Here is a 19,503-nt window from a genome sequence, read left to right as displayed (position 1 = left end):
ACAACAACTCTAAACTAGTTCGGGAAACTGAAAACAGCACTCAATTCAATTGCTAGCTGTATATGTGTTTTGGTTAAAGAGCCTAACAATCCCCTAGGGATTAAGCGGTGGGCGCCTGCTGCTTCAACAACCCTGCAGCATGGGAATAAAGGAACAACTGTATTTCTTCGGTCACAACGTAATCACAGCAACAGAAAGCACCCACTCTTCCCACTCTGACCCACACAGTCTGTCGAGGCAATTAATCAGCACTCCGGGTGGTTTTCCTATAGGATGCCAGTTCCCTTGCCAATCAAGTCTTTCCACACAGTGTAGCAGGACCACACCCCCGGAGAGGCCTCAGGGAGGGAAGGTGCTCTGGCCCACAGAAGTGAAAGCTGATACTCTGGTTGACCCTCCAGTGAAACTTACAGGCGGATCCTCCCGGGCCTCAGTTTCCCCATCTCTAAAATGGGCTACCCTTCCTTTCTCTTGACTAGTTCCCTCCCTGTTCTCGCTGGGCCACTAGGAAGTGAAATCAGTGCCTAACCACAGCTGAAAGTCCTCTGTTAGGCTCCAGTCGTCGCGCCGGGCATGCTCAGTAGCTGGGGCCGGCTACGCTCCGGGAGTAGGAAGCAGCTTTGCGGGCCCGGGCGGCCGATGCGGGCACTTTGAAGAATCACGTGTGTTGAGGCCCTCTTAAAGAGATAGGCACCTACTTTTCCCTCCACCCTAAACACCGCCCTGAGGGCGGCGGCGACCGTGGTAATTGCAACTGCTCAGGGGCAGGGCTTGCCCCAGCGCCGAGTAGTGGCAACGGCGTGGTTGCGTCGGGGGTGCCTGGGAGCTTGCAGTCCCGGGGGCCTGAAATCGGCAGCTTCCCGGGCAGACACTCTCTCCCTCAGGAAGAGGTGCCGCCGAGTCAGCGCGGGGCAGTGTGAGCGCCCCGAGGTGCTTTCTCAGTTGAGGAGAGGTGGGGTTACAGGGCACAGGTGACAGGGCCGGAGAAAGATGGAGCAGCCCGGGGCGGCGGCTTCGGGAGCGGGAGGCGGCAGCGAGGAACCCGGTGGGGGCCGGAGCAACAAGCGGAGCGCGGGGAACCGGGCCGCCAATGAAGAGGAAACGAAAAACAAACCCAAATTGGTGAGTGCTCCCGCAGCCCGCGCCGGCCTTAGGGACAGGGAGAGCCCCGGGATCCTCCTGCCATTGAACACGGGGGCACTCGGGGCCCCCTCCCAAGGATGACCGCGATCTCGCTGTGCAACTCGGGGAGCCGCTAAAAGGAGTGGCCACGCCGAGGCGCGGAGACGGCGTGGGGGCGGAAGAGCACCCCTTCTCTACTTAACCCCTTTCTCACTGTAGTCAGCCCGGGAGGCGGTGCGGGAAGGAGAAAGGCCCAGCCCCAACTTGGGGACACCCCGAGTACTGGGTAGGGCTGTTGTTTGTCTAACTTGTGGGCGCAAACCTTTGCGCGATTCCATTCTCCTCCCACCTCTTGTCAGTTGCTGTTTTGCCTCCTAACGCGTAGGGTCCGGGGCAGGGGAACCTCCCTCCTTTTTATTCCAAGTCCTTGGGAGCCCACCTACAGCTATGCAAATCAAGAAGAGCACTATTTATGTTCCCAGTCTTTCTACTTTACCAGAAATCTCAGGAAGAGGCGCCTACGTGCCTTTTTCCTCCTCCTCGCCTCTCTCCATGTGCTCTCCCAAGAAACGTTTCTTTGGAAGGGTGGGGGCGCGTGGGAGTTGGAGGCTGAGTGAGGTACCACCAACTGTCGAGTGTGTGTAATAGGCATAGTCATACAGTACTTCCACTTAGTTGATTAAGAACGCTCAAAAGCAGTAGGCACAAACTGTGCAAATCTCACTGTGCTGATAGTGTGAACCGGTGGTAGCAGTCCATTTCCTGCCACTGAATGTGCAGAGGAATGAAATCGATGAGGCCTGGTATTGCATTGGGAAATACTGGAGTTTCCTCAACTCCTCAGAAAGGTTCCGCTTTTTGTAAACTTTATAATTTGGGTGGTGTGAGGGGAAAGGGTTTTCCTGTACAAATTCAGCAGATACTCCTTATAGCTGTATTCTTAGTCCAGATCTGAAGCACAAGCCACATGTTGAATGTATAGATTTCAGCTTTACCAACTTGATTGGAGAGGGTGACATATAAATAAAGCCGTTTCTTGTGGCATCTGGCCATTTGGTTTGGATCCAGTACAAAACTGTGGCTTCATCAGTGATTAAAAATTTAAGTAAAAAGTTAACTGATACTTTCCGCAAATGATTTGGTACATCTAGCAAGAATCTGCCATTTTTAAAACAAGTATGCTTTCGAGAAAACAAACAAAAAAAACACTTATCTCTGTTAGTAGTAACACCTTGATTATATTCTTCTCTTCCCTTTAGCCATTTGTCCTGTTTCATCTTTTATGTTTTACTTGCTTTGACAAGGTAACTAGATAGTTATGAGATTGTATCATTTTCAGTTCCTAGCTAACTTCACTGTTCCGAGTTGAACATAGCTTGATACCGTAGAACTCATATTTGAATCCAAGAGTTTGTTAATATTGACACGAATTTTTTTTTTTGCTCGAACGTAACTTTTGAGCCTTATGTGATTTTACAAGCAGATGTGTCAGAGTTAACAAAAACAAATTTAGGAAGACATTGTGGCACATTTTAAGGCAAGCAAGTTGACCAAACAGTAAGATTTAGTAAACTTTTCAGGAAGGAATTAATCTGGGACTCTTAGAAGTTTGCTAGTAAGATAAAACTTTACTTAGATGAAATTTTATTATTTTGAGTGTTATGTTAATAATCTCTGAACTAGTCCTTAATTTGTGTGTGTATATGAGTGTAAAGGAGTTGTGGTGTGGGATTATAAAAGAGAGCCATATGGTGATAGAAATTATTTGTGTAGGTGATCTTGGGGGATAGAGGTTCTTAAACTCCTGAAATTGTATGAAAATATTTGAGTGTATATGGGTACATTTATTTTTCTGGGCCCCATAGCTTTCATCAGTTTTTCAAAGGCATTCATTACCTATGGAAGAGTAAGAACTATAGCATTACAAAAGATAGAAAGTAAAGGACAGTAGATTTCACTGTGTGGTCAAGGGAAATGGCATTGACCACATAGGTGATTGATATTGAAACAGATTCTTGTGGTGGTAAAAAAGAAGTTAACTACTCAATGTCTACATAGCTTAGATTAAAATTTCCACTACAGAGGGAAATTAATTCAGTCGCTCTAGTATAATGGATTCATAAGGTATAAGGCTTATGTAGTCTGGTTGTTTTCATTTAGTTCCTCAGAATTCTGGAGAAACGGAAATGGAACGCATATTTTCTTTTCTTTTTTCTTTTCTTCTTTTTTTTTTTTTTTTGAGACGAAGTCTCGCTCTGTCGCTATGGCTGGAGTCCAGTGGCGCGATCTTGGCTCACTGCAACCTCTGCCTCCCAGGTTCAAGCGATTCTCCTGCCTCAGCCCCCTAAGTAGCTGGGATTACAGGCACGTGCCACCACACCTGGCTAATTTTTGTATTTTTAGTAGAGATGGGATTTCACCATGTTGGTCAGGCTGGAAAGCGTATTTTCTATGGAGAGGAACTGCTTTCATTTATATCCTCAACTTTTTAATGAGTATTAGAACTTTTTCAGAGTGGCATTTCAACATTGTAATGATTTCAATTTAAGATTACTTAAATAAAAATTTAATGAAATTCACTTCAGTTTTCTTCATATAAGCATCCCCGTAATGACCCTTTCATTTTGATTCTTTTAAAATAAGGCATTCCTGTCTTGGACTCATCACATTTTGAATAATGCATTAGTAGTAGAGTTTTGGATTTTATGTAACTATTTTGGTTAGTCCCAGATTGCAACATGTCATCAAACAGCATGAATCTTAGATTAATTTGTAATTTGATGTCAACCATGGAATGCATTTTGTTAAATTGAGTAGAAGAGAAAGCTCTGTGTTATGAAGGAACTGCATCTTGAATCCCACTTATTTAAGGCAGTGACTTAACCATTAAGAGAGGCCAATATTGATGCATAACACTTGCACCCCCCATACCACACGATAGTGTAGAGTGACCTAACAGTATTTGATGTTTTTGCGTTTTTGACTTTGTATTTCTGCATAACTTCTGAAGCCTTTGGTTCTTCAAACAGTAAAGTCAAATTTGTTAATTTTTCTGGTTATTATGTAACTTCCTGAGTATTTGGTTATTTGTTTACAACTGGATAAATTATATTTTTATTTATTTATTTATTTTGAGACGGAGTCTCGCTCTGTTGCCCAGGCTGGAACGCGGTGGTGTGATCTCAGCTCGCTGCTGCCTCTGCCTCCTGGGTGCAAGCGATTCTCCTGCCTCAGCCTCCCGAGCAGCTGGGATTACAGGTGTGCGCCACCACACCTAGCTAATCTTTTTTGTATTTTTGTAGAGATGGGGTTTCACCATATTTCCCAGGCTGGTCTCGAATTCCTGACCTCAAGTGATCCGCCCACCTCCACATCCCAAAGTGCTAGGATTACAGGCGTGAGCCACTGCACCCAGTCTTGATTTTTAATGATAAGGGAGGAGCAACAATGATTTCTTTTATGCAATACAGGTTTACTGAGTACCTACTGTGTGCTAGGCATAATTCTAAGGGTTGGTGATACAAAGATACTTGTAGTCTACTGAGACAGACAGGGAAGTTAATTAATGCTTAAAATGCGATGTGAGCCAGACATGGTAGCTTGTGCCCATAATCCCAGCTACACAGGCTGCTAAGGCAGGAGGATTGCTTGAGCTCAGGAGTTTGAAGCTGCAGTGAGCTATGACTATACCACTGTATTACAGCCTTGGTGACAGAGAATCCATCTCTTTAAAGAAAAAAAAAAAAAAACAGTGTGATAAGTTTCTATAGGAATATGCATGGTGGGGTGTGGTCATGGAGAGGCATCTACATAGAATTGCATGCTTGAGTAAGAAAAGGCTTATCGTAGTAGGTGACATTTGCAGCAAGGCTGAAGAAAATAGGTGAGGCGAAGGCATTCTAGGTTGAAAAAACGACATTATACAAAGGTAAACAGATAAGGGTGCATATCCAATGAAGTTCATTTAGATGAATGTGACTGAAACAAAGGGTATACATGGTGAACTTGCTAGAAAAGAGACGGGGTCTGGATCATGATGGATCTTGTATGCCATGTTAGAGTTTCAACTTCTTTCTGAAAGTAGGGGTAGCTCATTGAAGAGATTAAGGCGGAGAATGACCTGATCAGATTTGCGTTTCAGAAAAAAATGTAGTACTTTGGAGAATTTCTCGGAAAGGCATGCTAGAATGGAGGCAGGAATACCATTTAGAAGGAGCAGAGTGGCATAAAAGAGTGTTTGATGTGTAGAGACCTGGATTCCAGTTGCAGCTCATCCATTCATCCATTTACCAGGTCATCCATTTACTAGGCGTTTTTCTCTGCACCTCAGTTTCCTTCTGCCACCTCCATTGCCTCTCTTTAGTACCACCCACCCTGAACATCCCCACCAAATCTGAAATGTCCACCCCTTTCTCTTTTATAACTTTTACCCCCTTTCACAGACCAGCTCAAGTCTCAATATTCTCTTGCTCTTCCATTAAACCTTCACCGATTACTTCAGTTTAGTGAGGGCTTTCCTTCTTGTGGACTCATAACTGTCATGAGTCTGAATGTTACATGCCGATCTTGTCTCTGCAAAGATTTTAAACTGCCTCTGGGAACGGGTCCCATTTTATGTCTATTCTTGAAAACCTGGCAGGCCGATGCTTGGGTGCAAAACTACTCAGTAAATAATTATTAGCTGGGGATTTTTTTCCCCTATGTATCAGATGTTTTGAGAGTGCAAACTGGTGAAAAGAGGCTTTTTAAAAAAATGTTTATTTGTATGTGCTTTTTTTTTTTTTTTTTTTTTTTAGTATATGTACTCCTTCAAATGAACCTATGAACCTATCAATACATTCCTCTTTGTCTTTTCTCCAATTTTGAAACTCAGTAAACTTCTTCAGGGCTGTGAGAACCCTTCTACCTTCCCGCTTGTTTGAATTCTTGTGATGTCAGAGCCTAAACTTCCAAGCACAGAAACAGTACCAACAATGATGAGCCAAGTAACATTTTACTGTTATTAGCAGGAGACTTCAGATTATTGGCAAAAGAATATGGAACGGAGAACCAAAAGACCTGGGTTCCAGTGTCCCATCTATCTTTTATTTGCCTGTGATTTGTGATGAGCCATTTAGCACCAGAAGTTTGAGCTCTTTGATTAATGTCTGCCAGTTGGAGATAATGCTGCCTGCCTGATTTTCTTCACAAGGTGTTTTAGATAAAATACAGTAATGAATGAGAAAGCATTAGGAAATTCTATGTTGTTATACAAATATAGAGCATTTTTATTAACCCCTTATATTACTTGAATCAAATATGATTATGGTTGGATGGTTTAATGTCTTTCTTGCATTTTGACAGTGCTAATGTTATGATTGTATAAAGTACCATGATATGGTTATATGTTGAAAGATTCCTTATTCTTTCCCCAATACCATTTGTCCCTTTGGAGGAATATACATTCTGTCCTTTTACTAAGATTTCATTCTGTTGAATGAATATAAGATGTGAGTCTAATTTTTTTCCATGATAATTTTTTGAAGAACCAGTCTACCCTTTTCTTTCATTGTGTCAATTTGAGGCTTTAAAATTTTTTAAATCAAAACTTCCATTTGATATCTGTGACATTATGCCTTGTCAGGCAGCTTACTGCCTTTGTACAAATAAGGAAACTGAGTCACTGAAGTGTTAAGGGGACTGATTTAGAGATGAGTTTAAAAGCTACCTCCATTGTAGAAATTATCCATAGCACTGAGTCATTGTGCTTCAGGGACTCTGAAGGTGAAAAAGTTATTCAATTTTTCTTCTTTTGTTCCTTTTTGTAACAATTATAATTGTAATCCACCTTGATATTATTAAGCTCTGGCAGTAGCAACATGTTACTGAAGTGAAATCATATTCTTTTCCAACCTGCTCTCAAAGAACACTGTAAATAACAGCATATATAATATAGGCTAATTTATATAAATCAGCACATCTGGTTAAATGTTACCAGGTACCACTAGCACCACAGGGGTTATTACTGAAGACCCAACTCCAGTCTACCATGCAGAAGAGACCAGTTCCTTCTCCTGGATTTGGGGTGTTTGATACATTTTTTTTCCCCCTCAAGACAGGAAAAACTATGATGTCCAGGTGACTTAAAATATAGTTATAAACTTGATATCCAAGTGGGCATGTTGTGAAGATACCCATTGTGGGATACAGCTCAAAACTGATGCATTTAAAGAAAGATTAAGATATATTTTCACATAGCTATTTATTGTGAATGTCAGTAATGGAAAGAAATTAACTCATACTGATTTAAAACTTATTTTCCTGATCGGGCTGAATCTGTTTCCAAATAATATACTCTGGCTGTAGCTTAAACAAACAGCTGAATTCTGTTATTTAACTGGGTTTGTGTGAGGTTACCTGGCAGGGAAATGCATTGGTCCCTTTCTCATGAAAGAATGTAGAAAACAAAATTCTTACTTATCACCATTTACACAGGCTTTGGTTTACTGAAGATTTTACTGTATTGCTTTAAGGAGAGTAAGCTACATTGCTACAAATACATACCAGCATATTGGCCACCAGCTGTATACAGTGTGGCCTGTGAATGAGTGAGAAGCTTCTAGGTGACTATTAAGGCAGGCTTGGTAGGAATGCAACACTTCATTAGGAAGGAATTATTCCAAAATGGCTGTTGACTCAATCACCTGGCAGTTCTGGCACTCACCCAAGGGAGAAGAGATTTTGGGTACAATCCTTTTTAAAAAATCTATTTAACAACAAATAATCTATTTGTTGTTCTGTGATATCATAGACATCCAGGCTTTAAAAAGAAAGATCTGCTCAAAATTAAGAGGAATTTTAACTAACCGTTAATTTGTTGGTGTGTTATTAAGCTAAAAGTAAAAGAGATAAACGTTTAAACTTCATAATATAAGCTAGTTAATAAGACTTTTTTTTTTTTTTTACAAAACTTAAACAAATTTTCAAACGTGCTAAAAAGTAGAATAGTACAATGAACCACCACCATCTATCCATTGCCCAGATATGTTATCTACATTTTGCAACATTTGCTTGATCCATCCTTTATTTTTCCCTTGCTAAAGTATTTTAGTGCAAATCTCAGATGTCTTGTCATTTTACTCCTACATACTGTCACGTCTTTAAAAATTGAAATTAACATATTCCTTGGTATCATCTAGCATTCATTCCATAATCAAATATTAATGATTGCCTAAAAAAATTAGATTTCTTATCAGATGTGTACCTAATTAATATACATGTCACTGAACTCCTTAAATACAGCTTTAAATTACTGATAAAATCTTATTCAGATTTACTCCACATAAAGTGCTATCATAAAGCAACAGCCTAAATTAAGTTCACTTCTGTCTTTAATTCTGTAGAAGTATCTGGAAAGGTTGACTATACGAGGGTGGGTAGACTCCTTGGAACAGCTATTATGCACCATCAAAAATAGAACAAATTAGTTTTGGCTTTACTCGCTGGTTGGGCAATCACTAATTCTTCATTTTGCAATTTGTGAAGTGGGGTGGGGCTTATGTGTAAGAATTTTCCTTTCAGGGAAATGCTGTAGATAGTTAGGCAAAGGAAAATTATTCTTCATTTCTCTAGATAAAGGGTTCATATGACTCTTTGACACACACACCCCACCACAACAACTAAGTTTATGTTACTGGCTCTAGTTTTATTTTAGAACAAATGCCAGTTTGGTCTATCTTTGTTTTCAGCCCCTTTGATATAGTCTAGGTTGCTGAATTTGGATAATTGGGTAAGTAAACCTTTACAAAGAAGTTATCCTTATTGAGATGTTTGTGGGCTTACAGAGAACCAGACTACACTAATGAGGTGATGGAGCTGGGGATGGGTGGAGTGGGTAAATATGAGAAATCAACTTGGGCAAATGTCCTAGACTCCACACAGATTTACTAAAGAAATTGTGTAACTACTACTTTCCAGACAGAAGTTTAGTGCTGTTATTGTGCTGAGAGGCAATAGGCAAATAATTTCACTAACTGTAGACTCAAGTAGATTTAGGCTAGTAATCCTAGCCTGCAACTTCTAGACTGACCATTTACTAATCCAGTCAGTTGGGAAGTTTTCCTCAAAACAGACAGATGAGTGATAATTGTTAGAGCCAGACAACTGGCAATTTCTTCTTTTGTTTGGCCCAGGGGAAGGAGGAAAACTATGGAGGTGGTGTTTTTTGCGCTCTGAAAAGCCATCACTAATAAAGTCTTAAATGCTTAGTAGTCTATTGTGCTGGCTGAAACTGTTTACAAAGATTCTATATGTAGATAGTAAGACTTTGTATAGCCTGTACACTTGCATTGTGAGCTTTAATAATGTATACGTATAACAGAGACCAGGTCAGTACATATGGGTGGGCCCTGATCAAGGGTGTAAGACCATAGAGGCCACACCACTTACCAAATCATGTGCCAGTTCCAAGACTATGTCTTCCTGGGGCCACATTTTCTGAGTCACACAGAGGCGCCATATGGGCTAGTTACTACATTTAAAACCAGATGGATTTTAGTCTCATATCTGATAAGAAATTCAGCAAGGAGGCCGGGCATGGTGGCTCACACCTGTAGTCCCAGGACTTTGGTAGGCTGAGGCGGGTGGATCACCTGAGGTCAGAAGTTTGAGACCAGCTGGGCCAACATGGTGAAACACCATCTCTACTAAAAATACAAAAATTAGCCATGCATGGTGGGAGGCGCCTGTAATCCCAGCTACTTGGGAGGCTGAGGCAGAAGAATCGCTTGAACCCAGAAGGTAGAGGTTGCAGTGAGCCAAGATTGCACCATTGCACTCTAGCGTGAGCAACAAGAGCGAAACTTCATTTTGAGTAGGCATTTCTTATTTGTCATTGGTTCTGAGAAAAGAATGTAAGATGTGTATCTATGTAATATCCTATATCTGATTACTTTTGCTTTTGAATTATTGAAATCTTCAAATGTAGATGGCTGTGCCCTTGAGGCCCTAGGTTGTAGTTCAATATGTTCATTATCTTCCTCAACTTAAGGCTCCTCCCTTTCTGCACTCCTTTCAGCAATTTTCTTGACATAATTGTTTCACAGAGTTTCGTATGGTTACACGTTATCTAGGCTGCATTTTTTCTTTTTTTTCTTTTTTCTTTTTTAGATGGAGTCTCACTCTGTCACCCATACTGGAGTGCAGTGGCCCGATCTCTGCTCACTGCAACCTCCGCCTCCCGGGTTCAAGCGATTCTCCTGCCTCAGCCTCCCAAGTACCTGGGGTTACAGGCATGCACCACCACGCCCAGCTAATTTTTGTATTTTCAGTAGAAATGGGGTTTCCCAGTGTTTCCCAGGCTAGTCTCAAACTCCTGACCTCAAGTGATCCGCCCTCCTGGGCCTCCCAAAGTGCTGGGATTACAGGCATGAGCTAGCGTGCCCATCTGCATTGTTTTCTGAAGTTTGTACCATACTTATTTCCACTTTCATTGCTCATGATACAGGGCAAGAACATATAGAAAGTTAAGATGGGTTAAAACAAATTTGGCAGAGGCATTTCCTCTAATAATATGCTCTGCAGTCTAGTACCTCCCATTACAAAATCAACGTTTTTCAGAAGAATCGATGTGTACATAGAATATTTGTGAGTGAAAATAAATTTCTTAGGGTGCCCTCAGCTTGTTTTTCATTGACATTGCATTAATTTACATTCTCCACCTCCCCACCCCCACTTCGGCTGACTAGCTAATGATCTTTTTTTTTTTTTTTTTTTGAGACAGAGTCTTGCTCTGTTGCCCAGGCTGAAGCGCAGTGGCGTGATCTCGGCTCACTGCGACCTCCGCTTCTTGGGTTCAAAAGATTCTCCTGCCTCAGCCTCCTGTGTATCTGGGATCACAGGTGTGCGTCATCCCACCTGGCTAATTGGTTTTGTATTTTTAGTAGAGATGGGGTTTTGCCATTTTGGCCAGGCTGGTCCTGAACTCCTGGCCTCAAGTGATATGCCTGCCTCGGCCTCCCAAAGTGCTGGAGTTACAGGTATGAGCCACAACACCTGGCGCTAATGGTCTTTAAACAAGCTATTACAGGAAAGAATAAGTTTATGATTCAAAAATGGCCTGGATTTTATCCATGCTGGCAGTTCAGATTTTCACGTGTTTGTTTTACGAAAGTAGGGTTTCCCTGTATTCTCTTATCTCAAATTCTTAGGCTTTTTCATTACAACCTATACTTGCTTCATCAAACTGCATTCAGATGGTCTTGTAAGTTCCCATGAGAGCCAAATCCTACATTTTTAAATAAGCTGAGTCGGTCTGGGACAAAATACTAGATTTTAAATGGCCATTATCTCTGTGTAAAATGGAACTGGGGTATTAGTTACACTTTACAGTAGGAACTGTGTAGGGCTCTGGGCCCAATTTTTCACATTCTTCCTATGGGTTCTGTTATAGCTAATTGTAGATCAAGGTATGTTACAAGTCCCTACTTTCAACCTCCTCTCTCCTCCTTAAATAATGTTACTACTTGCATGTTTATAACTCTGAAGGACATCTTATTTCTTGTTGTTTTTACTGATTTCTGTGACTGTTATCAATGGTGTATCCTATTGTCTGACCACGGAGATAACAGGCAGAAGGATGGCCGTTGGATGTTAAATCAATTACTGAATGTGACAGAGATTTATTTTAAAGCATTTCCTATCCTCATTCATCACCATGTAGTTATGAACTAGTCGAAACTTCATTTTGATCTTAGCATCACCACTTCATGTTTTTCAAGATGCCTACATTGTATTTTATGGAATCTAAAAGTTTTTAATATGCTATATAGAGTTGAAATAAGCTAAATAGGATATTTAACTGATCCTAGTAAGTGTTTTTTAGGAGTTTGTTTCTGGTTATTTAAAAAGGTTGGGCTGGGTGCAGTGGTTGATGCCTGTAATCCTAGCACTTTGTGAAAGGCAGGAGGATTGCTTGAGCCCAGGAGGTTGAGGCTGCAGTGAGTTGTGATCATACCACTGCATTCCAGCCTGGGTGACAGTGAGACCCTGACTCTAAAAGAAAATAAAAATTTTTAAAAAAGGTCATATGGAGATAAACCAACTACTTTTTAAAAATATGACCCTGGACAAGTCATTTATTTTTCTTCTGTCTAGGTGTCGGTTTATTCTGTACAATAAGGGAATCGAAATAGATGATCTACAAAGTTCCATTTAGCTCTGGCATACTGGGAGTCAAAGTATATTGAAAGCTGTAATACATCTACCCTAACATAAATACAAGACCTCTGGATTCCAGTTAGACAAAAAGTTGGAATTATGAAAGATGATTGTTTAAGGCTGAATGCTAAAGAGTGAATATCCCAGTTAACTTTATTGTCCTGTTTCTGGAGTCTGGGTTAGCCTACTCTAGTGAAGGCCACACCAACATTCTTTTATGAATTATACGGAAGGTAATGGTCTGAGCCCTAGGGAGTGCTGGCTTCCTCTGCGTCATCCTGATTCTTGGGTGGTTGCTTTGGTTCAGTGACCAAGTACAGTATGCAAGCCTTCCCAGAGGTGATTCTCAGTAGTACACAATATCATAGGTACCAGTTTTTGTTCAAAGTGCTTTGCATGTATTTGTTAAGAACTGTGCAAGGTCTGAGATTTTCCCCTACTTACCTACCTGTTACTGTTTCATGGATGATTGCAGAAGACCCGACGGACAAAAGACAGTTTATTATTCATTGCAAAAGCAGTAGCCAGAATGTCAGCATGACATGCTGGTTCACTATGACCATAAGGCCCATCGTAGGTAGACCAGCATGATGGCCACAAATGGAGTCAGTCGCATTGCAGGAGAGGAATGCTGAGCTTGGGGGTTTGCCAATTTTGTAGCATTAAGAAGTCAGCTTGGTCATTGGGGTAGGGAGATACCACCTCATCCTCAAGGTTGTTTGCTGCAAACACAGCCATGGGAAATGGCCCCAGTAAAATACTGTCAGTGCCTTTTAGTCTTGCCATAGCCAGCAAGAATGGGCAGGGGATGCTCAGGGATTGGTGGCAGATTGTCTCCTTGATCAGTTTTAACTCATTTCATCCTCACAGCAATCATTTTATAGGTGAAGAAAACAACTCTGAGCAGACGAGTAACTGGCCTGAGAATATGCAAAGGTGAATTTAGAATTGAAGACCAATGTGGGGCCGGGTGTGGTGGCTCACACCTGTAATCCCAGCACTTTGGGAGGCCGAGGCAGGTGGATTACCAGAGGTCAGGAGTTCAAGACCAGCCTGGCCAACATGGTGGAACCCTGTCTCTACTGAAAATATAAAAATTAGCCAGGCATGGTGGCACGCACCTGTAATCCCAGCTACTCGGGAGACTGAGGCAGGAGAATTGCTTGATCCTGGGAGGCAGAGGTTGCAGTGAGCTGAGATCCACCACTGCACTTCAGCCTGGGCAACAGAGTAAGACTCTGTCTCAAAAAAATAAAATAAAATAAAATAAAATAAAATATTAAAAAAATAAAATCGAGTTCAAGACCAATATGACTATAAAATGTATGTTTTACACCACAATTTTCTATACTGCCTGAGAACCTCAAGGTAGCTGTAAACTGAACTGAAGACCTAGTGGTTCTCTAGACTGGTGATGGTGGGACCTAGCCTAGATTTGCACTCTGCTTATGTATAATTTAGAAGACAGTGTTCAGGGGCCATTCATTTATTGTCATTGTCAAAAAAAAAAAATTATTTGAATCACTGCCATGAAGTAATGGGTCAGAAATGTGACCACTAAGAAAAAGCCACGAGGACAAAAGTGATATGGCTGTGGATTTTAAGGCTACTTGAACACAGTTCTTAAAAATACCAGCCTGTGATAGCCCACCACTGGGGAAAAAAAAAAATACCTGTCTGACAGTCTGGCCTTTATTAACTAATTGCATGGCCAGCAAAAGGCCTGTGTACTTTACTGTTGCATATTGCATATGATTTTCTTGTTGTTTGTATGTCAGCCTTGCAGAGACTAGCTTCTGAAGAGGTTACATTGCAGGTCATACTGTGGAGTTCATCTTTTAGTTTCTCTCTCTCCTTGATTGCCCACTTCCTTTCTGTTTGTGATCTTTCGCATGAAGTAAAGTGCTTTGGAAAAATTAATGCCATCTCCTATTACACAAGTACATGATATGCATTGTTTCCTGTTTAGGGGAGTGCCAAGAACCACCTACCCTCTCCTGCTGCTTCCTGCATGTGCTTCGCCTAAAGATTGGCTGCTATAAAAGTGTGGTATATTCAGCCAAGTGCTATCTTTTTAATTAGTTTGCAGAAAGTGTTGTGACAAACTATTTTTGTGTTGACGTGTGACGAGTAATAGAGCCCTAAACTACGGGCGTTAAGTGCCAAACAATATGTAAGTGCATAATGTAGTTTGAGTTCTAGTCCCCTTAGTTTGATCCATCGTTGTTCCCCAAAGAAAAAGCCCTTAATTTTTAAAAATGTGACAGGTAAACTAGATTACGAATATACCAGTATGTGTCTGGAGCCTGAAATTGTGGCCTGTTTCTTATAATTACTAATCTTAAACTCTTTTTTTTTTTTTTAAAGAGATGAGGTCTTGCTCTGTTGCCCAGACTGGAATGCAGTGGCATGAGCATAGCTCACTGCAAACTCAAACTCCTGGGTTCAGGTGATCATCCTCCCTTAGTATCCCAAGTAGCTGGTACTACAGGCATGTGCCACCATGCCCCACTAATTTTTTTTTTTTTTTTTTTTTTTGGTAGAGACAGCATTTTGCTGTGTTGCCCAGGCTGGTCTGGAACTCCTAGCCTCAAATGATCCTCCTGTCTCAATTCAGCCTCTCACTTGGATTATAGAATGAGCCACTGTACCTGGCTTGATTACCAATGTTAATGAGCTAATATTTCTATATTGGTTCTGTTCATCCAACTGTGTACAATACAGCATGAAACTAGAAAGTGAAGGATATCTTAAGCTCTCACAATGATAGAGACATAACTGGGAAAGCTGATAATTAAGCAGACTAAGAATCTTAGTAAATTTCTGTCTTTCAAATACCTCTTACCAATTTTTACAAATTCATATTTTCTCTAAATATAATCCTGGTTGTTGATGTTCTTTTGTTTTTCACTCCATCTGACCCAAAGGGCTTTGTGTTTTGGATAAATATGTAAGGAAGGATATAGCATTCCCGTGTCCCAAAAAGCATGTTGTTCTTTTTCTTTAGACGGGTGATTTTCAGTGGGGGCTAATTTTACCTCCCAGGGAACGTTTGGTAATGTCTGGAGACATTTTTGGTTCTCACAACTGGGGGAGGGTGCTACACTGGCATCTAGTGAATAGAGGCCCGGGTTGCTGTTCTCTATCCTACAATCATAGGACATTCTCTCCAGCACAAAGAATTATTCAGTGTAAAATGTCAAGGTTAAGAAACTCTGCTTTAGACCCTATAACATTTTGTATATTTAGTGTGAAAAAGTTTTTGTATATTTACTGTGAAAAATTTCTGTGCCTCCTCAGCCGTTCTTTACTTTCCATTCTCTTCTTTCCTCTCTATTCAGACAGAGTCAGCTAATCCCTGTCTTCACGGAAGCATGGTTTGTTTCATTGACTCCCGCCAATTTTATTTGCATTTTCTTCTTTTCTACTACTGGAAATCTGGTGGACGGCACTGTTGTCAACTTTTTAGTTGTCAACTATACCTTTTATCACTTGCTTCATTTGTGACATCTAAGGAAAATATTCATTTTCCTCCTAGTGAGTTTAAAAGGCTATTTTTCCATCTGTGGATTCTTTGATACTTCAACAACTTTTGAGGCTGGTGACTTTTAACTCATCATCTATATTAATTTTATTTATTTATATATTATTTTGAGACAGGGTCTCCCTCTGTTACCCAGGCTAGAGTGCAGTGGCACAATCACGGCTCACTCAGCCTCGACCTCCCTGGCTTAAGCGATCCTCCCACCTCAGCCTCCTGAGTAGCTGGGATTACAGGGGCATGCCATCCTGCTCAGCTAATTTTTGTATTTTTCGTGGAGATAGAGTTTTGCCATGTTACCCAGGCTGCTCTCGAACCCCTCGGTTCAAGCGATCCACCCGTCTCAGCCTCCCAAAGTGATTACAAGCCTGAGCCATGCACCTGGCCTGGATTTTAGATTCTATGGTACAGTCTTCTCTGACAGCTTCTGCCTCTTGATTTGCTGACTGCTAAAGTGCCAGCTTTCTTTGCCTTTCATCTCAAAACTTCTCACTGTTATCTCTTCTTCTCCACATACAATTGCAGGCAATCATATGCCTCTTCAAATACCACCTGGATGGAAATGCAGATGCAGATGATGCCAAACTTTTCTATCTACTCTGACATCTAAGTTTGATACTTTGTCATCGGCTGCTGAGAGGCATCTCCTGACTGTGTTGCAGTTCTACTAAAAACTGCATAACACCTGAAATACTTTATGGTGGTGTTTTTAATATTTTTCCTCTTTACAGGAAAAATAAAAATTAACTTGACGCTCTCAAAACACATACAAACACATACACAGACACACATGGACACACACATACTATTTATCAGGTTTACCTTTTCAAGCTGAGGTTTACTTGCTTCACTTATCACCAGACTGTATTACTCTATTGTCACTGACTGACCTTTATGATTTCTGGTCCAGTTGAATGAAGGTTAACTTCCCTATTTGACCAGTGAAAGTCAGTGACTACTTCTCATTCAACTCATCAGGTCCCACTGTATTTTTATTTTTAGGGCTACTATTAAGCGCCAAATTGTATCTTCTTCCTTTTTTAATTGACTCCCCTTTTAAAAGTTGAAGCCGTTAGATGTATTGTCTCATATGTCTGAAATAACCTCCTCTTTTTTTCTGTTCTCAGTGAATTCTAAGTACTTTCTTTCTAGTTCTTTATATAACTCTTAAACCCTTTATTGCCTGTTTGAAGGTGACATGATCATTTCATTCCCTTTCAATTTCCCATAGAGAGCCAGTTCATTCTGCAGCATGCATGGCCATATTAACAGTTGTCCTTATTATAAATGTATGTTATAGTGTTCCTTCCAGACACATCAGATCCTTGTTATGCATGGGGCATCATGCTGAGGGTATAAACATAACTATATGCAGGTCTTACTCTTGAGGAGCTCATGGCCTAATGAGAAAATGACAGACATGTATAAAGTAGTAAATTCTATAATAAATAGGCATGAGGAGAACGCTCTTGGGAATGCTGCATACTGTGCGTGGTAGGGAGAAGAAAGACTTCACAGAGGTAACATTTGATTTGGGTCTTAGGAATGAAGAATAGCTTTGTAAGATTAGAAGGCAATTTTTTTTTTTTTTTTTTTTTTTAAGACTAGTCAAGTGCAGTAGTGAGAATAGGGGAAAGAATAGAACAAGGAGTTGGATCTGTAACTGACTGTGAACAATCATTTGAGATAGCTCACTACCTTCAGACCAGCCAAGGCAAGCCATTCTTAATAGTGGGATTATCATGTATGCAAGTTTAGAGTTATGTAAAGGCACATATTTGTTTTAAGTGTCATTGATTTTAAAATATTAAGATCTTAGAGAGAAGGTTGTGATTGAACTTGTTTTATGACTGAATGTAGGTGATCATAGGAAATATTTTTCACCAACTCGGAAGTGGGATAGAGAGGGAACTAACATTTAGTGAGCACCTACAGTATTTCAGGTGTTGTTCTAGGAGCTTTACAGCACCATGTTAATTTTTTATTATAAACATGTATGGTAGGTGTAGTTGTTTCTCACATTTAACAAATATGGGAAATGAGTCTCAGAGAGGTTAACTGATTCTGATTCCAAAATACGTGGTATTTTATGATAGCATTCTGTCTTCTTAGAAGTAACAGGCTATATTTAAAATCTAGAAATGTGCTATAATTTTCTATTTTTTACATAAATATGTTTTACTTTTCTCCTATCACAGATTCTATTAGGAGTCTAATAAATGCCTGTTAACACATTTCCTTTTTGTTGGATTACATTAGTTGAGAAATAATAGAGCTTGAGAAATTGGCTGGGAATTGTCCACAAACATCTAATTTGAGGCTATATATGGTTTTATTACTGATGATTTGGGCAAGCTACTCAGTTGGTAATATTCTAGCTCTGAAATTCTTCATGTTCAATACTTAATCCAATTTAATACATGTTTTGGAGAAGCTCACCTCAGTGCTGTGCTAAGCATTATCAGGGTTAAAATAAAGAACTCCTACCCACTAGAAACATAGAGTTGGAGAATCTGATGTATACAAACCTGTGGTGCTGGGTGAAATGTGATAAGTGCTACTGTAGAAGGAAAAGGTGCTATGGGAGCACAAATGGTGTTAATTCCAAATGAAGTATTAGGGATGTCTTCATGGAAAGACAGGCAGTAGAAGAGAGTCTTAAAGTGCAGGGATTTTTTTTTTAAACAGTTATTGTCATAGAATGGAGAAAGGGCATTCTCTGTAGTGAGACAAATATGGATATCTCAGTCAGCACAGGCTACTATAGCAAAGTCCCATAGACTAGGTGGCGTATGAACAACAGAAATTTATTACACACAGTTGTGGAGACTGGAAGTCCAAGATTAGGGTACCAGCTTGATGGAGTTCTGGTAAAGGCCCTCTTCCGGGTTGCAAACTGCTGACTTCTTGTGGTATCCTCACATGGTGGAGAATGGAGAGCGAAAGCAAGCTCTCTTGTGACTTTTACAGTCACTAATCACATTCATGAAGGCTCTACCTTCATGACCTCATCTAATCCTTATTACCTCCCAGAGACCCCACATCCTACTACCATTACATGGGGTGGGGGTACAGTTTCAAGGCATACATTTTAGGGGTACACAGACATTCAGTCCATAACAACGCATAACTGCAAGGGGGCTAGGAAGTGAGGGCATGTTCGAGGAAAAATATGAGTTAGCCTAGTGAGGCCCAGGTGTATGTATGAGAGTGGTGGAGGTCAGTCTGAATGGAGAGACTGCAGCTTGATTACATAAGCATTCAGCGCTCACCATAAACAATTTGGAATTCATTCTATAATCCATGTAGAGTATTTGAGCAGGACAGTGGTGTGATCAGAGCTTATAATCATATCTTGGCCGGGCGCGGTGGCTCAAGCCTGTAATCCCAGCACTTTGGGAGGCCGAGACGGGCGGATCACGAGGTCAGGAGATCGAGACCATCCTGGCTAATACGGTGAAACCCCGTCTCTAATAGAAAATACAAAAAAAAACTAGCCGGGCGACGAGGCGGGCGCCTGTAGTCCCAGCTACTCGGGAGGCTGAGACAGGAGAATGGCGTGAACCCGGGAGGCGGAGCTTGCAGTGAGCTGAGATCCGGCCACTGCACTCCAGCCTGGGCGGCAGAGCAAGACTCCGTCTCAA

The 19,503-nt window shown here is 40.9% G+C and overlaps 1 protein-coding gene across 6 annotated transcripts in view; it reads left to right on the top strand.

Annotated features, from left to right (window-relative positions):
* The first annotated feature begins 566 nt into the window (after nt 1-566).
* Nucleotides 567-19,503, top strand: part of DIAPH2 (diaphanous related formin 2) — a 927,958-nt gene continuing 909,021 nt past the window's right edge. For 3 of the 6 annotated variants that reach the window (XM_026452160.2, XM_026452157.2, XM_026452158.2), the window contains exon 1: nt 568-1,122. In XM_026452160.2, the coding sequence (XP_026307945.1) occupies nt 991-1,122 (132 nt within the window). In that variant the 5' untranslated portion in view covers nt 568-990. Of the gene's footprint in view, nt 1,123-19,503 lie in introns of all 6 variants that reach the window. The other 3 variants (XM_026452159.2, XM_026452161.2, XM_026452162.2) reach the window with 2 other exon arrangements.

This window comes from Piliocolobus tephrosceles, chromosome 12 (genome assembly GCF_002776525.5).
Source record: "Piliocolobus tephrosceles isolate RC106 chromosome 12, ASM277652v3, whole genome shotgun sequence".
NCBI classification, from domain to species: domain Eukaryota; kingdom Metazoa; phylum Chordata; class Mammalia; order Primates; family Cercopithecidae; genus Piliocolobus; species Piliocolobus tephrosceles.
The sequence above is the reverse complement of the archived record's forward strand: the minus strand, read 5'-3'. Positions and strand labels throughout refer to the sequence as shown.